Source organism: Nuphar pumila, chromosome 5, assembly GCF_984573655.1.
Source record: "Nuphar pumila chromosome 5, dmNupPumi1.hap1.1, whole genome shotgun sequence".
NCBI classification, from domain to species: domain Eukaryota; kingdom Viridiplantae; phylum Streptophyta; class Magnoliopsida; order Nymphaeales; family Nymphaeaceae; genus Nuphar; species Nuphar pumila.
In genome coordinates, this window is record NC_143253.1 from 95,696,863 (window position 1) to 95,722,400 (window position 25,538).

Below are 25,538 nucleotides of genomic sequence, written 5' to 3' on the forward strand. Positions count from 1 at the left end.
AAGCAGGTTTCATGGAGGACGGCGACGACGCCGGAGGACGGCGACAGCGACGACTTCGAAGGACGTCGTTTCACGATGGATGGCGACGAGTCTGAGCGATTGTTGGAGGACAGCGACGCCGATTCACGGAGGACGACGATGCCGGAGAGCACCGGTTCACGAAGGACGATACAAGTCTGTGCAATGCCTGTCGGGTGCGATATAAGTCCAGCTTATTGCTGCCGGAATACCGCCCGACAGGAATCAATTTTTTTTATTTTTTTTTTAAATTTAGCGATAGTTTAGCGACGGATAATGTCCGTCGCTAATCTATCGCAAATTTGCGACGGAATTAACGACAGATAAGTTTTTCGCCAATTAGCGAGCAAAAATTCGCGATGGCCTCTATCCATCGCTAATCTGTCGCTAAGCCGTCGCTAAACTGTTTAGCGACGGATTTAGGTCGTCGCTAATCCACAGATTTCTTGTAGTGATTGTACTATGCTATAATGATGTGCATCATGGGATTATTGTACATACATGATGTTGAATGTAAGTATTCATGGCAAACAAATAACCAATACTAATGAGCAAGCACAACATGATAGATGTATTCATGATCTGATACACAGGTGAATATCCTTGTGTGTGGCAAGACTAAAAGCTTGCGCAATGAATTGGGTACCAAAATAAATGTTTAGGTGCAATATGATTTGTAAACTGCAATATTCTACTAGCACCATGTGGATATACTTGTTGTTTTATGTGTGTTGTTGTTACGGGTATACATGCATAGGCGATCAACTCATATACGAGCCTGCAGTTCCCTGAAACCATGGTAGTGCCATACGAGTACTTATGAAAAAGGTGTACTTGAGGCACGCCCTATGAGTGCATGATTGGTAGGGTATGAAACGTACACCCTAGCTCAGAAATGAAAATTTTAAAATACTGTAAGTATAAGTACTTGGCTTGGAGTGGAGCAAAATTTTTTGAGAAATTATGGTTGGTGCATATTGTGTATTCAATGGGTAATGTGCATATACTGAGATCACCTCGAGTGTGGGTTGACATTTTGCAAATTCCCTGTGGTGCAATGACTTGCACACAAAAACAAACAAGAATGAAAAATATGCACACATAACCTAAATATGAGATTCTGGGTATACCTGAAAGATGGTATATGTTACTAGTTTCCCAAGATACTGGGTATACCTGAAAATGATATATGTTAGTGGTTTCTCAGAGTTTTTGGGTACACCTGAAAGACAGTGTATATTACCGAACTCGTGGTCTACCTTGGAGAGGGTAGATGGTACAAGCTCCATGGGACAATTATATTTTTGTGAGAGTTAGGCCTCTCACCCAGTCCCCAATCCTCGGAGTTAGGGGGTTAGGACTACCAATGTATCCTAGGTGGTAGATCCAAGTCTTTTGTAGGAGTTATAAGGTGCATCCTAATTCTAGTTCTAACCACTGGGGAGTACTCTCTCGGTCGTGAACCGACCCCTTTGGATATCCGTACGACTAGTCATATAAGATATTAAGTTAAAAATCATAATAGACCCCCGTGTGGTCTCGGTTTGCTACGATGTCGAATGTCTGTGTGTACCCACAGGCTAAATAACAAGAGAAATATAAAGTCAGAACACATTTGAGAGTCTTCAAGTATACACATAATGCTTGATGTTGCAATTGTTATAGTACGACTACGATTTATTCATGTGATGCATAGCTTAGTAATGCTTTCCTTTACATTCAAAATTGTTATAACAAAAGTGTGATTCATTCATATGATGTGTCGCGCATTAATATTTTTTCTTTATATATTAAACCATGAAAGGTTTGTATTGGATGAACTGTACATTCAAAACTTGTTTGAATGTTTGGCATTTCTTATATCAATGTGTTGAACATATACTTGTACACATGACACTGAGCACATTCATATTGATATTATGCTCCTTACTCAGACGGGGTATAGTCTGACCCCATCTGAATTATTATTTTTCAGAAAGTAGATAAAGATATTAGGGTAATTGCGGTCGTCGCTATGAACAGTGCCATGAGACCATATCTTCTTTGGATGTCCTGAGGAACTCTGATTCATTAATTGTATCATTTATGATTGTATTATTTCAAGGCAAGGATTTAATGCGCCTAATGAGATTGAGTTTGTCTTATCATTTGTAACCCGCCCAAATTATTTGACCGAGTGATTAATAAAATATTTCCGTTGTGGTTTTAACAAAAAAAAATTATCCCAAAAATTTTGAGTTAAATATTTGGGGTGTTACAGCTGCAACTCTCATCTAGAGACAGCATGTTGTAACTCTCTTTTGGAGTCAGTAAAATGCTCTCATAGAAACTAAACTAACAAGCCACGAACAACTTTTTTCGCACACACAATCTACAGAGGAACTGCCGACTCAAGAGACCAAAACAATGAGCATTCTGCTCAAGATGAGCACTCCGCTAACACACAATCTTGTGAGAAAATATAGAAGTTTAGTTGAGTCTCCCATACCCAAAGGTTCAAATTCATCCAGCTGAATCCATCATGTATTCTCTGCATGCATAAGGCAAACATCACGCTCTACATATGACCCTAACGTACAACTGATAGGAATCTTTGGCTTATCTACGTTTTCTTAGCCAACTGAACAACAACCTTATACTTCTACTTACCATGGTCAAGATGTCACATATCATCCTGCTAACATTTTACTTCTATGCTCGATAAACAATACTTTAGTTGCATAAATTTACATAACTAAGATAAATCATTCATGTCCTCTTCAGTGTTACACACAATGAACAATAAGGTCTCCATAAATCTTTCTGCTCTGATGTCAATCTTGTTACATGCCTACTTTTTCAATAGACCAGTACAACACGACGGTCCTTCCTTACCATCGCAAGCCTTTCGATCGCTCACTCGCAACTAATTTTTTACGAGCATAGAATGCTTCACAAACCTGTGATGCATCAAACTACCCAATCTGGCTAGCCTAACGGCCAAAGGTCGCACACCAACACTTTTTCATCTGCTGAATCATTTTTATTGGCCATGTGCACTACCACGTGCGTAGCTGCCTAGCAAAAGTTGATCAAGCACATTTTCAAATGTGAATTTCATCTAGTCCATGCCGCTTAGTACATAGTCGTCCCATACCAATTATCATTTCCAAAAAGGGCACAAACTTTCCTTAGCCTTGCGTGCCATAGATCATATTGTGACTCCATGCGCACGCCACAACAAAACCTCGCCACTGAAGGAACAAGACCTTGCAACCTTCAATCCGAAGACCAGTTGATGATTGAACACCAGAGTGAAAAGCACCACCCAGACTCATTCACCAGTGCCTAGGCATTCTCTCACCTAGCCCTAAGTCACCATACTTGATTGGAATCACCTAATGTGTTCTGTGAGGGAATTATCCATAATCCACATGCACCCCTATGTGTCCAACAGCTATGCGTTGAACATTCCTACAAGTCGAGAGGTCCTTAACCAAATCTCCAAAGGCAACATCCTCTGATTTGCTAGCACTGCTTAACCAAACAATGCTTCACGTCTGTGCCGCCATACAACGATGCACTAATGATGATACTGTTACCTATCACATGTCATGCTACCACCGCACATCACCGATCAAGCCAATGCATATCATGCATTTCTATACTCAATGTATTTTCCGCTCAGTAGAGCTTCGCATTGTGCTTGCCCCATTCTGAAATCTCAGTACAGGACAAAAAGGTTCAAGTAGAAAAAAACTATAAAAAATGAGTTTGATGCTTTTATTAGAAATCAAACTTGATCTTTAGTTTCAGCTTAAGAAGCCACAAATGTTATAGGTTGTAAATGAGATTTCAAAATTAAAATAAGAGTTGACGTACTCTTGAAAGATACAAGGCTCATCTTGTAGTCAAGGGCTATAACCAACAAGAGGGTCTGAACTATTTTGAGACCTTCAACCCTATTGTTAAGCCCACAACTATAAGAACTGTGTTGTCCATAGCTCTAAGTGAGAATTGGGTTATTAAGTAATTGGATATGCAAAATGTGTTCTTACATGGTTTTCTTACAAAAGAGATATTTATGACACAACTCATGGGTTTTGAAGACTCTAGGTTCCTCAATCATGTGTAGGCTTTAGAAAGCTCTCTATGGGCTTAAACACAACCCGAGAGCTTGGTTCTCTTGTCTTAGTTTGTTTTAGCTCTCTCTTGGTTTTGTTGGAAATACTTCTATTTTCATCTATAGGACCTCATGTAGAACTATTTATATTTTTGTCTATGTGGATGATATTATAATAAAAAGAATACAAATTTATTGAAAGACTAATTGCTAAACTTGTTGAGGGTTTGCTTTAAAAGATCTTAGAGATCTTTATTATTTCTTGGGAATAGAAACTACACGTATGGATGCTTGTCTTGTTCTTTCCCAACATAAATATATTTTTGATACTTAGAGAGAGTCCATGAAAGGAGCTAAGCCCATTGCCATGCCAATGGCTATTTCTCTACCTTTGTCTGCTAATTCATGAACTTCTTTTGTTGATCCTACGTTATACATGAGTGTTGTTGGTGCTTTGCAATATGAAACCGTGACCAGACCAAATATATCGTTTGCTATGAATAGAGTGTGTCAATACCCATAGATGTTAATTGGGCAATTATTAAACGGATATTAAGATATTTAAAGAGAACTATTCATTATGGGTTGGTGTTTAAATCTTTAAAAAGCTAGAGACTGTCTGCCTATTTCGATGCAAACTAGGTACGATGTCCGGGATTGCAAATCTATGGGAGGATATGTAGTGTATTTTGGGCCAAACCTGATTTCTTGAAGCTCCAAGAAGCAAGCTACTGTATCCACCAGATTCAGTAACGAGTCTGAATACAGAGCTATTGGTAACACATCAGCCTAAATTATGTTCATTCAGTACCTACTACAAGAATTAAAAATTAATTTGAAAGTTCCTCTGGTGTTGTGGTGTGATAGCATTGGTGCTTCTTATCCTGTTGCTTATCCTATGTATCATAATAGAATAAATCATATTGAAATTAATTTACATTTTATTCGTGACAAGATTGGTAATTGTCAGTTGCAGGTGAAATACATGAGCTCCAAGGATCAATTAGCAGATGTTATAAAGTCATTATCTATCCAGATATTCAGATTCAAGTGTAACAAGTTCAATGTGTTGCCAGCCCCGTTGAATTTGTGGGGGGGGCTGTTCAAAATATATGGATCTGGGTTCATGATCCAAATCAGAACTTGTGAAGTCCAATTTAGAGACCAACTTGCCAGCTCAGAGGTCAAGCATAATCTTTCTAATGAGGAGAAACAGGTTACCTTGGTTACTAAGATTCCTAGAAAAGAAATTAAACCTATTATTAAGAAAGAGGTTGTTATGATATGTATAAAGGAAGGCAAGATGTTATGTGTCTCCCTAATCATGTGAGGGCCCATGGTGGACAAATAGACTTTCATTTAGCAGTCATTATTTCCAATGAGCTGATTTTACTTATCATTGGTTAATACTCATGAGAATGCCAAATTCATTACGAAAAATTTCAAGTCCTTTTTGTTTTATTTTTAAAGATCAGAATAACACACTTCAAAGGCATAGCAGTTCTCAAATGTGTGAAATACCTGAGATTAGATTGAATGGTTTTGTTGATATGAGCAAATGAGTTCTAATCCATGACTTCTGTTCATAAAAAGGTTTACAACATATACTTCTGAACATATAAAATTATTGAAAAACATACAAGTTACCTTTAAAATTGGAGGTTTAGGGAATAACAATAATAACCTTCATAATCAATGACCAATATATTTAACAACCATTCATTCTCTCTCCTGAAGGTAATTAAGTATCTTTTTACTGAAAAAAGGCTATGGGAAACTTAAAACTCAAGGTCCCCGGGATGATGGAGGTTAACCTGAAGTCTTTATTTGGAAGTTTCCAAGAAGCCAGAGGCTGTATCAGGATATTCAGGATCATAAGGCCCAACGCCAAAAGTTTGGCCCTTGAATGGAATTTTCGCTTTTTCTGAAAATGTGTACTTTGGGTTAGGGGTGTCACCGGGTCGGGTTTGGTTCGGACCCAGTTGAACCAGAGATTTTTTGGTATGGTATTGGGTCCGGACCCGAGTCTACTATAAGAGAAACCATACCCAGACCCGATAAGAACTAAATGAACCAGACCCGGACCATTGTGGGTCTTAATCGGAACTCGGGTTGGGCCTGGGTCTGGTATAAAATTTCACAAACTATACCTGGATCCATGTATTAATCGGACCTTTGGGTCCAGACCCAGGTCTCAATCGGGTTTTCTTATTTGTCACCATACCCGGACCCTATAGGGTTTGGTCCGGGTCGGGTCTGGGTAAACCAGACCCGTTGACACCCCAACTTTGGATACCAGGCCAGTTAAGTGCAGCACTGGCCTTTTAAGTTTATACTTTGTATGTTTCCAACTTTCCAATATTTTTCTCCTCAAATGATGTTTTATTTGCACATTGTAAGTTATATCTCAATGACATCCAACTTAAGGTCCCATCTCAAGGGGTACACGCGGACATGAAGCTGATGGGTACATACACTATCTCAATATTTTTAATAATGTTTAATACATTTTAATTGTATTTTAATAAAAATATATTGTTATGTACTAAAATATCCCAAAATAATTTGTATTGATTAAAAAAAAAACCATGTCCTCATGTCTTACTCTCAAAAATATCACGAACTCGTGTCTTGCTTCAGGTGATACTCGTATCTTTGTGACATTGATTGTAGGAAAACATGCTAAAAAAAATATGGGGTATAAAGACATTTTCATCTTGATAAACTACCTGATTCATTTATTCACAGGCACCATCTTTCAATCAAAACCAACTAAGCCACACCATCAAACATCATTGTGTCAGCTTGCATGTTTGGTAATAGGGTTAATATTTGGTGTTATTGAAGGCACAAAACTATTGAGTATATTTTTTTGGGTTTTTTTTTTTTTGGTAGATTGGACCTTATAGATGAGATCTACCAGGTTTGTTTAGTAGAAAATGAGATATGAATCATGCGATTGGAACATGTAAGCATGTTTTTTAATGCTTCAAAAATCAAAAGCTTGCAATGTACTAAAATTTCATGAATCAAAATATTATATTTTTAGACCAAAATAACACGATCCAAGGTTTGATCCTTAGCGAAAAATCCACCATGTGGTAAGATTGAGATGATAAAGCCGGAACCTATGATTTTCAGCTCAATAGTTCTGTGCTTTCAATAGCACCAAATATTAGCCCATGCTAATAACCTGATATTTTGCTTTTTATCAGTGTTTATTATTTTCATGTGATAACTGTAAAAGAAACGTCCTATGGAGTATTCCTAATATCCCACTCCTTACTTGATTATCCATTTTGGTTCTTAATCTCTGACCAATATGACAGAACCACATTTGGATCTGCCTAGCTTACCAGATTTTGTTGGAGAAGATCTAAAAGCAAACCTGTCTCTGGCACTTGGATGGATCTGACCCACCTCTTCAGATGCAGTAATCTGGAACTAACTAGTTTTGGGTATCTATAACTTGTATCTTAATCCAAATCCCTCTTCGGTAAAGTTTGAATTACAAAAAGGGATTGATATGAACAGGCCACTGGACCAGATAAGGGACGATGAAGGTGTCCCTAGATCCAGTTCCTGCCTCCAGTGCAGAGTTATCAGAAGCGCCATACAATATGGGGAAGCACGCTTCAAAAGTGCGAAACATGGTGCTTCTGAAACTTGCGAAAAAGTGCCAAAAAAATTGGAAAGTGAGCTTCCCATTTAGGGGAAGCTTGCTTTCCCTTATTTTTTTATTTTTTGTGTTTTTTTTTTTTTTTCCTTTTTTACGCTTTTCCCTCGCTTCCTATGCCGCTTCTGTTTCGCAGCCTAGGTCACTTCTTAAGTCGCTTTCGAGATGATTCTTGGTTTGCTTTTAAGTCGTCCTGAGCTTCTCACTTCTTAAAATTTTGAAAGTGCCCCACTTTCCGCTCCCGCTTCTCCGACTGGCAACTCTGTTAGAGAGAGTGTGTGTGTGTGCGTGCTTTATTAATTGAAACTAGGGCTAGAAAAGCTCTTCTAAAAATGTAGTTTTTTTTTTTGAAAAATTAAAACTTTGAAAATAAAATATATATAAAGAAAGGTACTCTTCAAAAAAACTCAAATCTGGATCCAGATTATCTCAGATTTTAACTATATTGAGTCTTGATTTGAATCGTGTAGTTCTACCACGACTTGATTTTCAGTGAAAATTTTCATAGATATGTTCAGTTTTTATTTTGTTTTACAAAGCTAAAACCCAATTAAGCGCATATATATGTCCTTTTTTTTTATGTCCGTCTACTAGTTTCTTACAACTAAACATTTATGTTATGGTTGGAAGCAATCATGACGTTGCTTTACCAAAAAAATATAGTGGCAAACATAAGCAACAAAGATAACCAAGATTTCATTTTTGGATAACCACAGTTAGTGCATGTCACCATGTGTTGGGACGTTGCAAGTTGGAATCACAATGGTATGGTTGAATAACTGGTTGGGGTCTGCCTAACGCCAGCTTTCTCTGTCAAAAAAAAAATCTGACCCGGTAGATGTGATCTACATAGGGTAAAGGAATTTTCGGTGATTCAAAAATGGATGGCTATAAAAATCTTTAAAAAAAAATTATTTGAAAATTCATATTTTTTTTATCAAAAAAACACAATCTAAGGGTTGATTCCTACAAATTTACCAAGCTGAATGCAGCTACTGGGTCAGATTTTATCAAAATAACAATGGGGGATGACAGAGAGAATAAGTGGAACTGAGTTGTGTGCACCAGCTTGACGACGTTCATGAGCAAAGGCGTAGCCAGGGGAGGGCAGTACAGTCCAGTCCTGCCTCCCGAAACAGTTAAAAAAAAAAAATTAAAAGCCCAGTCCTAGCCCAGCCCTGATTCCATATGAAATAGATTTTTATCCATTTTTGTAGCCCAGCCCAGCCCTGACTGCAACAAATAGTTTGATTTGTCCATATGAAATAGATTTTTATTAATAATTGTAGCCATTTTTTATTTTATCTCAATTTTTTTTTTCAGGGGCGCTGCCCCCGAACCCCCGACTATCACACAAAATTTTTTTTTTTTGCTACACCCCTGTTTGCCCCCACCTCACATGAATCCTAGCTACGCCACTGTTCATGAGTCACCCCTATATGATGAGTGGAGCCATTGTGGCCAAAGATAACCAAAATTACAACACAAATATCATCTTGTTTTTTTTTTGTTTGATGAAACATCCTTCAACTTTACATAACAATGTATAAAACCATGAGGGGGCTTGCTAATAAACACGGTTGCAGTAACAAATTTAAACTGAATCTCCCAAACAGTGGAAATGCACAAACTTGTAGACTTGGAAACATCATTCTTTCTAAATCAAGAGGACAGACTCAGTGCTTCTTGAGAGCTATGGCAGACAGCAGAACCAGGAAGATGAAGATGACTGCAGTGATGAAGGCAGCAACAGTAGCACCACTGACGCGTTGACAGAAGTCATCAAACTGATCGCAAATCGACAGCCAATTGGCGTTTGAGTTGCCATTGTGTGCCAAATATACAATAGCAGCGGAGGCAGAAGCAGCAGCAGTTATTAAAGCAACCATTATCTGAGAAGTCAAGCCAGAACAACAACACTTTCATATTCAGTGCCATATGCTCACAACAATGTGTATCTCATGTCTTAAGTAGACAAATATATTGCTAATTTCCTAATTTCATTGTGTGTGTTGAGTGATTGGTTCCTCCTAATGATAGGAGAATGTGGATGGCCTCAATTTTTTTATTTTTTAGGTCTTCTTTTAGGAAATCTGACGTTACAAATGCCAATTACATGGTTCTTTTTAGTAGAAATCAACTTTTGAATCATCTGATTATGACATTGAGCAGCTTTTGATAAGGATTCAAAAATCAACCATTTGGTATTTTTATAAAATTTAAAGCTCATAAAATCATATTTGTAAGTTAAAAAAGCATAATCCAACAGTTGATTCCTGACATACAAATCATGTTGAACACGTCTATAGGGTTTGATTTATCAAACATGGTTTGGAACATTGAAAAATCAGTACCATCTAGACCTTATGGATGGTTAGGGAGGACCAATTATATATATATATATATATATATATATATATATATATATATATATATATATATGTGTGTGTGTGTGTGTGTGTGTGGTTAAAGTTTGCTGCAATCATAATTAGTATATACAAACCACTCAACAAACTCTTTTTTTTTTTAATTTTTGTTGGATGTGATCTACATATTGTTCTTAGCAGTAACTGGCTTTTGGATCGTCAGAATCTGATATATGTGCAGGTTTTTTTGGTAATGCAAGAATCGACGGTTGTAAATGCACTGAACTTTTCCGACTAAAAAACATGTTTTTCAATCGAAAAATCATGATTTAAGGGTAGATTTCCACTAAACCAACCCCTCTGAACACATATACAAGATTAGATTCAGTCAAAACAATATGTATCATGAGATTTCAAATTGATTGTAGGTACAATCGACTGTATTAAGTTGGTTGCAATCTCTTACCGTGTCAAAGATGAGGAGGGTGAGCCTTGGTGCGACTGCATGCGGGCGAACTATGCCCACAATAGACAAAGGGAGGGACAGCACCACGTACCCGCACACTATGCCGCTTGCAACCACCAAGAACCTGCACGCACACACACACACACACACACACACACACTGTATTAAGTATCTCCCAAACATGCACAAGCAGTTTTGAGTCTCTGAGACTATGCCTAATTGAGAGATATGAACGGGGTGGAAGGAAGTGCCCAAAGCTGGATCCATGTCCAGGTAGCATGGAGCTCGGATCTTTAATTGACCTCAGACAGTGGGATCATCAGACCCACCCACCAGGCCCCCATATGAACGGATCAGGCCAACTTCTGGTTGGCATCTGACCCATTGACAGCCTTAGCTAGGGATGCCAATGGGTCGGGCAAGGCTGTCAATGGGTCAGGTTTGTCCAACCAAACCAAATTCGCTAAAGAAAATATAATGCAATTAATAATCATAATCGGATTCTGCATGCAGATTTTCATCTGAATCCGAACCCAGTGCATGGACAATAATCCTACGTGATTTGTCATAAAAGATATAGAAATTAGCTAACTGGGATACCGGTTCGGCATCGCAATCTGTCCAACTCTGACTTTGAATGAGATTAGGCAAGATCAATTGGGTCGGATTCAGTAATGCCTAGGTCTGAACCAAGTATTGCCCATTTACATCCCTATAGACCACACAAATTGGTTCTTGGTAGAAATGGACCAATTTCAACTTGACTCAGAACCCGGGGCCCTATGCTGGAGTTGGTTGACTTAGGCAAAGTTGCTGTGTGTCCGTGAGTTCACGCCAACTCGACTCAATCCCAGACACATAGGGTTCCTTTGTGGGACTTAGCCAAAGTTGCTGTGAGCCCATGCCCAGTTAAAACTCTAGATTAGTTCTCATGGCAAGGCAAAGAGGCTTACAAGAAAGCCGGAAGATCATCATAACTAGCTTCAAACTGGAAGAACTGGGTGAAGAAAGGCAGGGTCTGGTCAGTGGTTCCCATGGTGATGGCCGCTGCGAGAGCGGCTGCGAGCGCAAACAGACGAGTAAGTAAGTCAATGATGGCGATCCCCCTCTTCACCCCTCCTCTCACGAAATGCCTCACGCCAACTGCAGCTGCAAGGCCTCTTTTTCCTACCGTGCTGGTCTCCGGGAGACCGATCGAGCTGGATGGACCTTCACCATTCTTCATCTTGATTGTGTGGCTGGGGTTGATACTCAAAATGGCAATGGAGCTCAAAGTAGGAATTGAAGGCTGACCTGAGTTCAATTCCTAGAACTCAATGACTGCACTCCTTGGTGGCCATTGTCTTAAGTAGAGCACATTGGGTGACATGAAAGCGAATAAATTATTAGAGTTGTTAGTCCCATAATGGGAATGTTAGGTAGAGTGCAAAGGCAAAGGATTAGGCAAAAGGAGTTGTTGCCAACTTCTCCACCTCTCAAAGTTGGCCAAGTCACTAAAGACCCCACCATACTTTTCAAGATTTTCTGGCACTTATGTTATTACAAGGTCAACACCATATCCTTATGGTGAGACATTTTTCACTTTTTTGATCAATCAAAGAATTTTTTTTAAGTTTTAACAAATAACTCGACTCATGCCCCAAACTTGACAACTGTGTATGAGGTCCAAGCTGTTTCTTAAAACACTTTGGTTAATAAAGAAAATGCAATATATATATATATATATATATATATAGAGAGAGAGAGAGAGAGAGAGAGAGAGAGAGAACTAAACATATTAGGCTCAATTGTCTCTTTCTGCTTCGTTCTGCAATAGTTTGAAGTGTTTTATGATTATATATATATATATATATATATATGAGAACTGAACATATTAAGCTCAATTTTCTCATTCTGCCCCATTCTGTCATAATTTGAAGTGTTTTATGATAGATTTGAACTGTTAGATGTGTTTAACATGCTCGATTTAGTGAGAATCGACTATTGGATCATATTTTTTTGATGAAAAACGTATTTTTATGAGCTGACAAAATTGATGCCTTCGTAGCCATTGATTTTGGATCACTGGGAAAACCTTTATACATGTCAGATTTCGGTGATTCAAAAGCTGGTTCCCATTAAACAAAACCTATGAATCACATATATGGTGTTAGATGTGAGAAAAAGTATCCAAAAATTATTATTTTTAAGGGGCAGAATGAGAAAGTTGGCTGAACCAACACATTGCTCTCTCTCTCTCTCTCTCTCTCTCTCTCTCTCTATATATATATATATATATATATATATATATATATATATATATATATATATATATATATATAATGTGTTTTTTAGGCCCCTTTTATGTTAGGTCTCGTTGGGCCCCTTCAAAAGTCATAGTTTTATGTATTTTTCTCACATCGTAGATATGATCTATAGGTTTTGTTTAGTGGGAACCACTTTTGGATTGCCGGAATCTGACCTATATTCAGGTTTTTCCGGTAATCCAAAATCAATGTCTATGAAGGTATCAGTTTTTTTCGGCTCATAAAAATATATATTTTTTGTGGAAAAGCCATGATCCAAGACTCAATTCCCACTAAATATGTTAGACACATCTAACGGTTCAGACCTATCATAAAACACTTCAAAACTATGAGGCTTAATATGTTGAGAGAGAGAGAGTGGTGGGGATAAGAAACTATTGACACCAGGACATGACTATCAAACTTCAAACGTGACTACTGATGGACCAAGTACTGTAGGCCAAAGGAAACATATATTGACGCATTTTTCATATCATATAAGTATACAAAAAAGAAAAAATTCATAAGAATGGGGGATGTAGCTCAAACGGTAGAGCGCTCGCTTTGCATGCGAGAGGCACGGGGTTCGATACCCCGCATCTCCATACGTGTGTTTCACCTTTTTCGCATTATCTTATTTTTTTGCGTTTTATAACACCACCGCTTTCCATACGATAAACTGGCCCGATGTTTCACTGGAACAACCAATCCCGAAAACTTAACGCTGCCACGTGCCACAAGATAGAAGTTTTCCCCTAAAATCTCCTCAACCCTCTTAATGGGCAATCCCAAAATAAGACTATGAGCATAAAATGTGGAGATGCTTTGACCTTTGGGTTCACTCTGGTCACAATTATTACTGGTAGTCATCTGGAATCCAAGGATGAATTCCCAACTCGAACCTCAACGCCCAGGCTAAGCTACTGGATTGGGTTGAACGGGTTCGGATATCCGAGGCCCATTGAACTGGAACCTTTAATACAAGTCCGGATACTGCAGAGCTTGTGCACGTGTTACCATCCAAGAGAACGATGGCTGTGGCTGGATTTGGATCCAACTTATGCAATTTGCATCAGGATCCAGACCCATCCACTTTCATTCTGGTGTTCGCGGAATGGCGCTCTTTAGGCTCTGTTTGGGAGCTAGAGTTGGAAGGGTAGATGGGGATTTAATAAATACTGCCTACCCCACCTATACTAATTGATGTTTGGAAGACAGGATTTGGGGAGATGGGATGGGAATTGAGAAGAGAGTGGACATGGTTTTTCTCACACAGTACCGTCATTTTTTCATTTTTTTTGTGTTTTTTTTTTTCGCCATCGCTCATTTTCTTCTCCACTACCATTAATCTTCTCTCCAACACCTGTCCCTAAACGGAGCCTTATTGAACTTCTTTAGCAATTTTTTAGGGTTTCCTAATGCTGTATGTAGCATGTTTGGTGGAATTCCATGGAAACCTATTCCAAATTGTGCATGGGTTTTCATTAAAAATCAAGAAACCAAACGTGCAAAGTTGATATTTCAAGAGGAAATCCACTTTGGTATTGGTTAGAAAAAGCAACCCTTGAACGAGATGAAGAAATTGGTGTACCAAAAATAACTTGTAATTAACCGGTTTTTTCCACCTTAAGTAACACAACTATGAATCTCATGGAGAGTTTGATCCTGGCTCAAGATGAACGCTGGCGGCATGCTTAACACATGCAAATCGGAGGGGAAGTGGTGTTTCCAGTGGTGGATGGGTGAGTAACGCGTAAGAAACTGCCCTTGGGAGGGGGACAACAGCTGAAAACGGGTGATAATACCCCGTAGGCTGAGGAGCAAAAGGAGGAATCCGCCCGAGGAGGGGCTCACGTCTGCTACCATAGACATGACTAGTATCACCAATGAAACAAAATATCGCGTTAGAAATTGCCTTTCTTCAAAACTTCCTCACTATTATTTTCCTTTTTAACTGGTGAAGAATCACTTTGCTGAATTTCAGTTTTAGTTTTCATGCCGTCGAAATCTTCTTCAGTCTCCATGGATGGCTACTATGACAACTACTGGCACGACTCTGTGAAAACAAGCAACATGATTTCTTGCCTGCAAGGGCCAGCTAGGTGGGTTGGCTTAAGGCGTTCCAAGTTGGCAGATGTTACGAATTCGATATCACAAGGCCAAAGCAGGAAGGAGAAGTTTTCAGTGGGCAGATGCAGGGCTCTCAAAGGTTTTTTCTTTTTCTTTTTCTTTTCGACAGAGAAAGCTGGGATTAGGCAGACCTCTACCAGTTATACCATTGGGATTCGAACTTACAACGTCCCAACTGCTCCTGCCAGCCAAGCAGAGCCCCCGTTGGTAGGGGCACTCGAAGGTTACGAAGACTGATTGGCAAAAGAACAGTTAGGGTCCTTAATGGGGCATTCCCATAAATTCATCCCCAATTGCTCTGTGCAGGTTTCTTGTGTTATTATAAAAATAAAAATAAAAATAAATGCGACATGATTTCCTTTGATCATATTGATGGGTTTTATGATTTCCATTTTGATGAGCAAATTATAATATCCGACATGCAAATCAACCATCCATATCAAATTAATGTAACCAATTATATGTACCTTACCTGCATGTTTGGCCCAAACCAGGACTGGTAATATGTAGTGTGCTGAAATCTTTAGGTTGTTGGGTCTCACTCAAGATTGAAGGTTGAAAACCATAATGGCAGTGCAATTTGCAAGACAACCTAGTAATTCAAATTCAACCCATAGCTTATACCTTTAATGAGTATAGGTTAAGCTGAATGAGTTAAAAACTTAAAATTTAAAAAAAAAAAAGTTAAGGCAGATTTTGAAGAGGTTTACAAATCATCCAAATAATGTGCACAACTAATTAGATGGAGGGCTCACAAGGAGGGTGGTCCAAATTGCATTGACGTAACAAATTATAAACCGAGTTGATACTGGCATATTCAGGTCGATCTAAATCAGTCATACAATAAAAGGTTAGTTCTGGAAAGCTAGATCTACTTTTCAGGTTGATGCAACTACTCAGATTAATTGCAGCCATGCAGGCTATGATCCCTAGACTGCAGCACCTAAACTCCTCAGACCTAATCTCTTTCCCACTGGTTTTAGCACAGCACTATGTGATTAGGACCCCCAAAAGCAAGGGCCAGAATGATCCCCAGGCCAGGTTAATGGGACTTTCATAAAACTGATAAGCTTGCTTTGGTCACAAATGGGATGAGGAATCACGGTGGAGAAAGTAGAAGCTGTGATTGCTGGTCACGTCAGTCAAGCGACAAAGAATCACAAAATTCAAGGGATGAGCATTCTGAAGTGGAATCATAACCACAGCTTATACTTTTTTAATTTTGGTAAAGTTGAGAAAGTGGTGTGCTTGTGATTTGCAATTACAGGATCTTGAGAAAATCCAAGAATCACAGGGAGTTGCAAACATAAAATTTCATCACAGTTTTCACAGGGGGCAGTTTAATTCTATACTCTGTTTTCAGTTTTCACTTTCAGTTGCCACCTGAAATTGGGATTATTCCAGTAATTGGTATGAAAAGAGGTTCCAAGATGCAATGATGAGATGCCAACAAAGCATAAATTGCCTAAAAACCTGTACACAATAGTTTGTGAACCACAATCGCTACATAGGTTTCTTTGCACTTTATCATAAACAAAAATGCGCAAAGGTGTTCCATAGTTACATAGATGAGAACTATACATTTTCCTGTATTACAGTACTACCTGCCGAAGGAATAAATCCCCATCCATATCAAAGAAAGCAAAAATGGTGCAATAGGCAAATCCTTCCATCATGAATATTGAGCATTCAGCAACTCTTGGTACACAAGATCGATGAAATGGTTGTTCTGCAACAAGGACATGAAAAAAGCATATCCATCAGGCACCTACTGAGCATTAAGTCCTGATTCACCAATACATTAGCACAGCAAAAAGTGGACACGGGACACAGGACTAATTACATCCTCAAATACATACAGAAATAAAAATCAGTCAGAGGAAGGAATCTATGAACTGTAAACAAAATTACAACCTAACAAATGTATAGCTATTTTTGCAGTTTCCATATTCATGAAGTTGACAGATTGCCGAAATTCAAAGGTGAAAAAATAATCACACAGCACAGTTTATTCGAGACTATCCTCAGTTTGTCAAAAGTCGAAACATGCAACCTTCACACACACACACACACACACACACACACACACAGACACACACACACACACACACACGCACACACACACACACACAAACCCCTTATGTAAGTGCATGAATCATTTTCAGATATTGTAAGACTGAAGCAAGCAGATATCTGGGGGCAATTTTAAATGGTGAACTATAGAAGTGCCTTTTTAATCCTTAGAATTCACATCCTTTTAAATTTAGATCGCATACTGGCCTTGATTGAACCCACAAAGATAAAAAGTACACTATGTTGAACATATTCAAGAAAAGCTAGATCTTACAAACACAGAGAAAGAGAAAAGGTCATGCAGGAAATTAGCAGATGCAACAAGATTTTTTTGTTCTTTTTGAAAGGCAAGCTGAGGTTAGGCAGACCCCCACCAGTTATTATTCAACGTACCACTGGGGTTTTGAATCTGCAACGTCCCACCACAGGGAGACGTGCACTGACAGCTCCTACCAACCACGTGGATGTTAAATTGTAATAAGGATTTGTCCCTTTTATATATATTTATATATATAGAGAGAGAGATAGATATACATATATATCTCATATATATATATATATATATATATATATATATATATATATATATATATATATATATATATATATATATATATATATATATGTATATGTATCTATCTAACCATATATGTATAAATACCCGATAAGGGTAAAACTGTCTTTTTACACATTCTTTTTCGAGAATATGTTTGTAATTTTGTTTATTTTTTGTGTATTTTTATTTTCTTTTTTTTCTTTTAATTTCTTTGTTTAGCCATGAGGGGGCCCACAACATATATGTTGGGGCTCCCTCCAACGGTTATATTTATAACCGTTGGAGAGGCTCCAACGTATATGTTGGAGCCCCCCCATGACTCCCACATTGTATAAATAGGGGTTATCCCCCTTTAGTTTCTTAATGCTTTTTGTAAGTCTTTTGGTGTTCATTCAATAAAGAGGTTCTTTATTTTCTATGCATTTGTGCATATGTATCCGTGCCTTTGTGCATATGTATCCGTGCACTTGTGAGAGTTCTCCTTGTGCCTTTGTGTACACTTCTTATTTTCAAGTATTGTGTTTTGTTACACATACTTTCTTTATAGAGATTTTCACAGTGGAGGCCCCGTTGGTGGCAGATGCAACAAGATTACCAAAACCAAGAACAACACAAAAAGAACAGTAGCATAGAATACCTGTGAAAGTCTCATAAGAGCATCACAAACTTTTTCCTTAGTAATAACTGGTCCATAGCTTGAAGTAAGAGATGGTGGAGGTGTAGGTGGTGGAAAGGGCTGGAGCAACGGAGTACCATATGGATGTTGCAGATTGATGGGTGGTTGGAGGGAAGCTGGTGTAGATGATGGGATGGTTGGCATCACAAATGTAGAAGAAGATGGAGGCCCAAATAAGGATGAGGGCATACCAAGATTGGTGACACGACTGTTGCTGGAATCAGAAGCATTCAGTACAGGGATCAGAGGCATGGGTAAAGTTGGCACAGATGGTACTAGAGGAGCAGGCATGGCTCCGGGTGCATTAGAAGAAGGAAGAGTAGGAAGGGACTGGTGAATCTGTGCTGAAATTGCAGTATTTGAAGCATTGCCCATGTTCATAGCTGCCTGCACCACAGATGAATGAATGATTATTATAAGCTAAAACTAAACCCAAGAAAGATCTGATAAACCAAAGTGGAAATATCCATTTTTGTCGTCTTCTGCTAACAAAGCTCAAATAGGATAAATCTATAATAATATATATTACAGGCAACCAGAAAAAAGAAGACATGAAAAAAGGCAACATTGACCACATTAATCATTTAAAAGGCAAAAGATGATTAATCATACAAGTGTCAAGAAATGCCTATATTTCGCTCAGAAGCCCCCTTAGAGACTTAAAAAAATACCATAATCAATGTATGAAAAATATATTCTTCCTAAAAAGGGAAATTCTCTAGGGTAGTGTGCATAGACATGGTTAATAGTTTTTTATTTCTTAACTAATCATCCTAATATTTGGATCATTGAAAAACAAAAAAAAGGAAAGAAAATACCTCATCATGAAACCCATAATTCAAAATTTCAGTGTGCCCGACACCAACATATATGTCAATGTCCAAGTAAAAGATTATAATACTTCACAATTATCTCAAAGGATGAAATAAACAAAACTACAAAATAAAAGTAACATTTTCGGTAAGGCCAGTAAGGAATGGTAACAAATTGAATAGTAGAAAGCAGTGACTAGAATACATACACTGTGAGTATACTATTTTGGATGCTTAATAAACCAACAGCTGACATAGCCTAATGAAGACGGTCTACAATTAGTTGGGTTTTGTGTGTCAATAAAACCTACTCGGGTGACATGGTCTAATGAAAGTCTAGAAGCTATTTGAATTCTCTGTATCATTAAAGCCCATGATTTCTATTGTTCTTCACGTTAGAAATGAAAGAAATGCTGGAAAATATCATAAATTTGCAGATGCAACCTTAAGGTTGCACACATGCAGGGAAGAGAGAGAGAGAGAGAGAGAGAGAGAGAGAGACTTTGACTGCAATTGAAGGTGAAGAGGCACCGATGAAGGTGACAAGTTGGGAAGAGAGTGGTAACCAACATTGGGCATAGGGGAAATTTTCCATTTTAATGGAGGTATTGACTTTTCACTTCATTGAGACTTGCGTAGTTAGTAAGAGGTTTCCCTGGAAAAGGAAAGGCTGCCAGAATGATGGATCAAAATGTGTACCACACATCTGTCATTTTCTAAAAATAAAATATTGAGCCTGCTATGACAAAATTTTATTGACTTCACCCTGACTGCGTTTTCCAAATTCGCAAATACACATAAAATATTTGTTATTTTAACATTTTTTTATGAAACACACTTTACCTTAGCCCAAAGGCCAAGAAAGGTAACTTTTTATGAGAAAAACAAACATTGTGATCTTTTTAAATGGGTAACCTTAATAATGAGGCAATGACTATCCCAAATGCAAATAACCAATGAAACTAAAAACTGTAAGAATACGTGTGAAAGGAATGTACATGAATGGTTCGTTCATCTAGGTCTTTATGTGGTTTTACCTAAGGCTGTTAAAGAAATAAAGGATACGCTGTGACTTATCCCAAATGCAAAAAACCACTGAAACTAAAAATTGCAAAAATATGTATAAAAAAATGTATAAGATTGGTTCATTCATCTGAGAGTATCTTGCCAAAGTCTTTTAAAGAAACAGAGGATAAGATACAATGAAGAAGACTGACAAGCGGCAAGCAAGAAAGTAACTATGACAATACTAATAAAGTCCAACACCTTCCCATGTGCAGTAGATGTAAATACATACACTGAAATAGTTCACAAAAGAGTCATCTGGTACATCTGCAATAGCTGAAGTAGATGATGGTGGCGGCTCCAACAGGCCTTCAAATACTGCTGAAGTTGGAACCGCTTCAAGCTCTACAAATTCACTGTCACAAAGAAGACAGACCATAAATAATAAAGTTAGGATGGTTCAGAAGGAACTCCTTAAAAAGTACTCAAGCAAACTCTTTGAATGATAAATCTTTGTTTATGAGGAAAAACACCTGAGAGTTTTGGAGTGGGGTTTGAACTTTGAAGATAAAGAGGAAATCCAAAATGGACTCTCAAATATATCATTTTTGTAGTAGAGATTAACGAAGTTTCATTGTCAATAACACACAAATCCCTCACCAAAGTTCACCAAGAAAATTCGCAGAAGGGATTTGTCCAGAAGCCCTCTTCAAATCCATCTCTCTCCACATAACCTCCAAAACCCACTTCCAAATAGCCTAAAAAAGAAAAGTTGGTATGGGAAAAAGAGTCTATGTAAGGCTTGAAAATGAACAACTGGCTGAAACTAGTCAAGGTTATTAAAAAATTTGTCTTTACAAAAAATAAGCATTTTGTGATATAAAGCCGATAAAAATTACCAGATTGCAAAATACAGCTACGAAATGAAGACATCTGGCAGTGCATTTGTTTTGGTAAAAAATGTCATGGTTTGGATCCTGTCACCCCTACCTATCACCTATATTACAGGCAATAACAGGGGAACAATTGAAATTGGAGAAGGGATAATTTTTAATATCATTTAGTGATACTAAAATGACTTTTAAGATCCAAACATCTTTGATCAATGTCACTATTTACTTTGGAAAAGTATGCACTTTATTCAATTAACAAATTTTCTTGCGTTTATAAGGAATTAGACATAACAACAATGCATTCTATTTACTTTAGAAAAGTACATATTTTATTAAATTAACAAATTTTCTTAGATGACCTTTATAAGGAATTAGACATAACAACAACACATTCATCTAATTACAAATAAACCAAGAAAAATGAATATCACATTTGAACATGTTCCAGAAAGTGTTGAACTCGAATCAACTAGATAGAGGTGAAATTTTATTCAATAGCATGCCTAGAAGAACAAACTTTATCACTTTATCAGCAAACAAAATTCTTACCTTTTAGATGAAACTTTGGGTCTTGCAGGAACCTTTGCATAAGCATTCAGTATCCTGAGAATGAAAAAGTTATTTGAAGAATTCATGAACCTCAATTTAAAAAAAGTAAAAAATTAAAATAATATAAATATATATGAGATTGTGTAATTGTAAAACAGTCACAGTCTTAGAAAATGACATACAGATGACAAGAGAAAACATCTGTCACATGGATATGGCTGTCAGGGATACTACTATTTTTATGAAAGTTTTAATATGACTAGCATATAAGACGATAAGGAACGGGAGCCAAAATGGAGTCTGTGTGACATAGGAAAAGTATGCTAACTCTGAGCTGGATTGGCGAATTAAGAAATAGTTTTCACAAGTGCTAGAAGCTGCTAGCCTTGTTTTTGGGTAACATTTTATCACCTTTTGATTCTTGTTGAGCTGAAGCATGATTCTACACAATAAAACTGCCACGATTTCAAGTCATCCATCTAATAGCATATTAATGTAGTGTGGTATTCAAGATCAACTAACTAGATCATCAGCCTCACCCTACCATCAAATCCCTCTCAAGTCTTCATGTAAATTTAGTGGCACATAATTTTCTTTCCTTTTCTTTTCTTTTTTAGGAACACCTAGTGGTACATAGTTTCTCAAGTCTCAACTTATTTACTTGAGAAACATCAAATAGCCTCTAAGAATAGAATAATTATTTCCTTTTATATAAACAAATATAGAAAGCTTAGCTAGAATATATTATGCGAAAATGGAACACATTCTTCAATACTTTTTTTTTAAATGAAGGAAAGCCATTTATTTAAAAAAATGATTAAGTACAAGGTAAAGGAGAAAGGAAAAGTAAACAACAACAAAGGCATAACAATAGCTGGGCCGATTGGTGATCATATGCCATATACTGCTTTAGGTAAACAAAAGGAAACTCTAGAGATTCTAATTAATGAATCAATCTTCTGGATAGTCACGAGTCATCACATTTCAAAACATATTTTCAATTGGAATAGAAATAGGCAAAGATCGTCCAGCACCAACATCCATTCATCAATTTCTCAACAATTTAAGATTCATTAGCTAAAAGAGTGCATAACAAAACTAGTACAATGTGATGGAGCAGAGAAAATTGCATGAAAACACACCTGTTGAAAAGATTTGCAACCTCCTCACATTCACGTGAGTTGTAAAACCATATACCATTAACTTCTTGGGCAGCATTTCTATACAATAGGTATGGCACCTGGACTTCATACTCAAAATCACCCAGAAGATTTTCCACTAAATTATCTGTTTGCAGAAACAACAAATACTCAATGCTATAAACCAAGCCACAAAGTCAACCAATTTCATGCGAACCAAAATCCTGGTCTGTTGAGATCAAATTTGATGCCCTATAATAAAAGCAAACCAACTCAAGGACCTAACATATTAAGACGTTAGGCTGATAGGGGTCTACCACATAATTATGATCAGGAAAGAAGTAACTTACAACCAGTAGTAAATAAGGCAGGAACATGACAACAAGAATCTAATTTTATCTTTTTCATAATTGTGCAACTATTTTTGTACATAAAATAAAAAAACAAATAACTCCAGTAGATATGCTCTTGGAGCCTCATTAATATAGCCGACATGTACAGCAATGACTCAGGCCTGAAAATTGATTCCCAAAGCGAGAGAATTAGATCTGAGACTCAAGTATACAAGGTGATTCATAAGATGTAAATAATATACAACCTTGCAGTTATTGCTCACTTTTACCTTAACAACTTTCACAAATTAACCACCTGAGAGTTCATATCCTCTATATACTTTTCAGTAAGATATATAACCAAGAATCATATAACAAAAGTTGCACAAAAGATTTTCTATGGTCACAAGTAAAGAAAACAGAAGACCACATCTGACGACAAACTCTTAAGAATGTCAGAATCCAAGACTTGAAAATCAACCTGGTGGAACATAGGCTTATGAGCTCAATAATCTTCATCTACCAACAAGTTATTATGTGACAAGTACTCTTTTGACCACATGAGAAGCAATAAACAACTTCGATAGAATAAAAAAATAAAAAATACATTCTATGATTACGAACTCCAAGGAAATGAACATCCTGGCACACTCGAGCAATGCACTTCATAACAATAAATCTCACATATTAGCGCAAGGACATGACTTAGGACTACTTGAAAAAGCCAAACCTGTATTCCTCCGGTTCATAACAATAAACTGGAATCGTGGTTGAGCACTCCTACAAAATTCGAGATAAATCATCAAGTTAGGTAAGTCCAGATATATAACAAGAAAAACGAAACCCCAACTAACCCCAAAGTGAAGAGGAGAGAAGTAACTCTCAATCAACCAGGAAAAAGATGCATTAGTAGATAGAGAACTAGAATCATAGATCAAAATTCGACGCCACCTACCAGATACCCCTAGCTTCAGCTTCTCTTCTCTTCTTTCATTTTCATAGGAAAGTTGGGGATTTGAGTCCCAGATTCTACTTTTCATACTTTCATCTTACGAGGGGAGAATAACATCGAAAACCAATGTGTATAGGAGAGCTTGAACAAAAATGCAAGAAATTTGAAAGAAATGGTCAATCAAAGAACGTAGAGGTTACCTCTTGACGACGAAAAGAGATCCTTCAACATCCTTTCGACTCTGCAATAAAAAAACACAATGCAAATTGAGAATCCACTAATACCCAAAAACCAAAAAATAACGATCCCAACAAAAGACAGAAAACGAGAGAGAGAGAGAGAGAGAACCCATCGGCTATGCTCTATGTTGAATTCGTAGAAGGTAACGTGGGCGGCCGTGATTAGGATCTCCTCCACGAACGGATCGATCCTCTGAAGAACCGTCAAATTGAGGACCTTGGTGCTCTCCTGATCTAGATTGGGCGTCAATTTCCTATTCTGAGACATCTTCTCTCTCCCCACGCCTTGCTCTCCAAAACCCTAGATTCCCCAATACCTTCCCTTCCAATATATATATATATATATATATATAATACAAAGGAAAGCTACCCACAAAAGCACGTCTCTTCTTCCTCTGCTATCTTACAGAGAGAGAGCGAGAGAGGAATGAAATTGTGAAGGGCATTATACCTTCGTGTCATGCGGATATAGATACGGACACTCTACCATTCGGACTCGAGACACAATAGGTGATTTTCACGATAAGTAGGACATCAGACGCATAATTTTTTAATGTTTTAATATATAAAAATATCATTCTAATAAACATAATATAAAAATATATTTATTAACCGAATTGAGAGACAATGTTTTGTTTTGAGATAATATTGGGATTTTTTAAGGGCTTCGAATTTCAAAGGTCTATAATGTGTCAAAATTTCGTTATTGATAAAATATTGTTTCTACACCACCCTAGGTAGCCCACGTGGCTAGCAGGGTGGTTGTGAAGGCGTTGTTGAGTTGAAGAGGCTGGATCAAACCCGACTGGAGCACGGGTGTGATACTACCTTTCAAAGGTAACCAGCGTAAGGTATGGTGGTCATACGGCTCCACCCAAAATTCGACGAAGGTTTCTTGTCATAAAAAAAGAAGATATAAAATAATGTTTCTTAGTCAAAATCACTTCATCTAAGATGTGCTTGTTAGTAAACATATCATGTTCTTCAACCCATCTATGAGGTCAAATTGATCAAATTAATAATACATTCATCCATAAGTTTCATGTAAAGGGTGCGGTCCACTATACTAGTGTGTAGCCAATATTTTTCACTCTATTTTATAGGTTCATGATAGTGGTAATTGATGATTTATTGATACTTTGGCTCCAGTTCATGTTACTGTTTTTATTTTTAAGTTATCTTGCTATTACAATACTTTTGATTTTATGGCAGGAAATAAATGCCAATTTTTTTTATAGTTTTTTATTTCTTACAAGAAAACCACCACAT

The 25,538-nt window shown here is 37.4% G+C and overlaps 2 protein-coding genes and 1 non-coding gene across 3 annotated transcripts; 1 reads left to right on the forward strand and 2 right to left on the reverse strand.

The window, feature by feature from the left end:
• Positions 1 to 9,472: 9,472 nt before the first annotated feature.
• LOC149837859 (casparian strip membrane protein 1-like) lies at positions 9,473 to 11,853 on the reverse strand. The gene is made up of 3 exons (XM_090008137.1): positions 11,582 to 11,853; positions 10,629 to 10,752; positions 9,473 to 9,688 (listed from the first exon to the last, which is right to left on the reverse strand). Exons 1-3 carry the CDS (start codon positions 11,851 to 11,853, stop codon positions 9,473 to 9,475), a joined length of 612 nt encoding a protein of 203 aa, XP_089864263.1.
• Positions 11,854 to 13,445: 1,592 nt separating this feature from the next.
• Positions 13,446 to 13,518, forward strand: TRNAA-UGC (transfer RNA alanine (anticodon UGC)). Its single transcript has one exon. It is a non-coding gene; the product is annotated as a tRNA-Ala (tRNA).
• A 2,967-nt stretch (positions 13,519 to 16,485) lies between these two features.
• LOC149837861 (mRNA-decapping enzyme-like protein) lies at positions 16,486 to 24,664 on the reverse strand. The gene is made up of 8 exons (XM_090006229.1): positions 24,379 to 24,664; positions 24,231 to 24,271; positions 23,809 to 23,858; positions 22,750 to 22,894; positions 21,608 to 21,661; positions 20,458 to 20,581; positions 18,310 to 18,735; positions 16,486 to 16,772 (listed from the first exon to the last, which is right to left on the reverse strand). Exons 1-8 carry the CDS (start codon positions 24,535 to 24,537, stop codon positions 16,716 to 16,718), a joined length of 1,056 nt encoding a protein of 351 aa, XP_089862355.1. The 5' UTR covers positions 24,538 to 24,664; the 3' UTR covers positions 16,486 to 16,715.
• Between the last annotated feature and the right edge of the window lie 874 nt (positions 24,665 to 25,538).

What these genes read in the sequence shown, in the direction of transcription:
- LOC149837859 (XM_090008137.1), bottom strand. Translation starts at nt 11,853, where the DNA reads ATGAAGAATGGTGAAGGTCCATCCAGCTCGATCGGTCTCCCGGAGACC. An exon ending in GATGATCTTCCGGCTTTCTT is followed by an intron (nt 10,753 to 11,581) that starts GTAAGCCTCTTT and finishes GTGTGCGTGCAG; the next exon opens with GTTCTTGGTGGTTGCAAGCG. An exon ending in CCCTCCTCATCTTTGACACG is followed by an intron (nt 9,689 to 10,628) that starts GTAAGAGATTGC and finishes TTGACTTCTCAG; the next exon opens with ATAATGGTTGCTTTAATAAC.
- LOC149837861 (XM_090006229.1), bottom strand. Translation starts at nt 24,537, where the DNA reads ATGTCTCAGAATAGGAAATTGACGCCCAATCTAGATCAGGAGAGCACC. An exon ending in TATGAACCGGAGGAATACAG is followed by an intron (nt 22,895 to 23,808) that starts GTTTGGCTTTTT and finishes TTCTGCAAACAG; the next exon opens with ATAATTTAGTGGAAAATCTT. An exon ending in CCCAAAGTTTCATCTAAAAG is followed by an intron (nt 20,582 to 21,607) that starts GTAAGAATTTTG and finishes TCTTTGTGACAG; the next exon opens with TGAATTTGTAGAGCTTGAAG.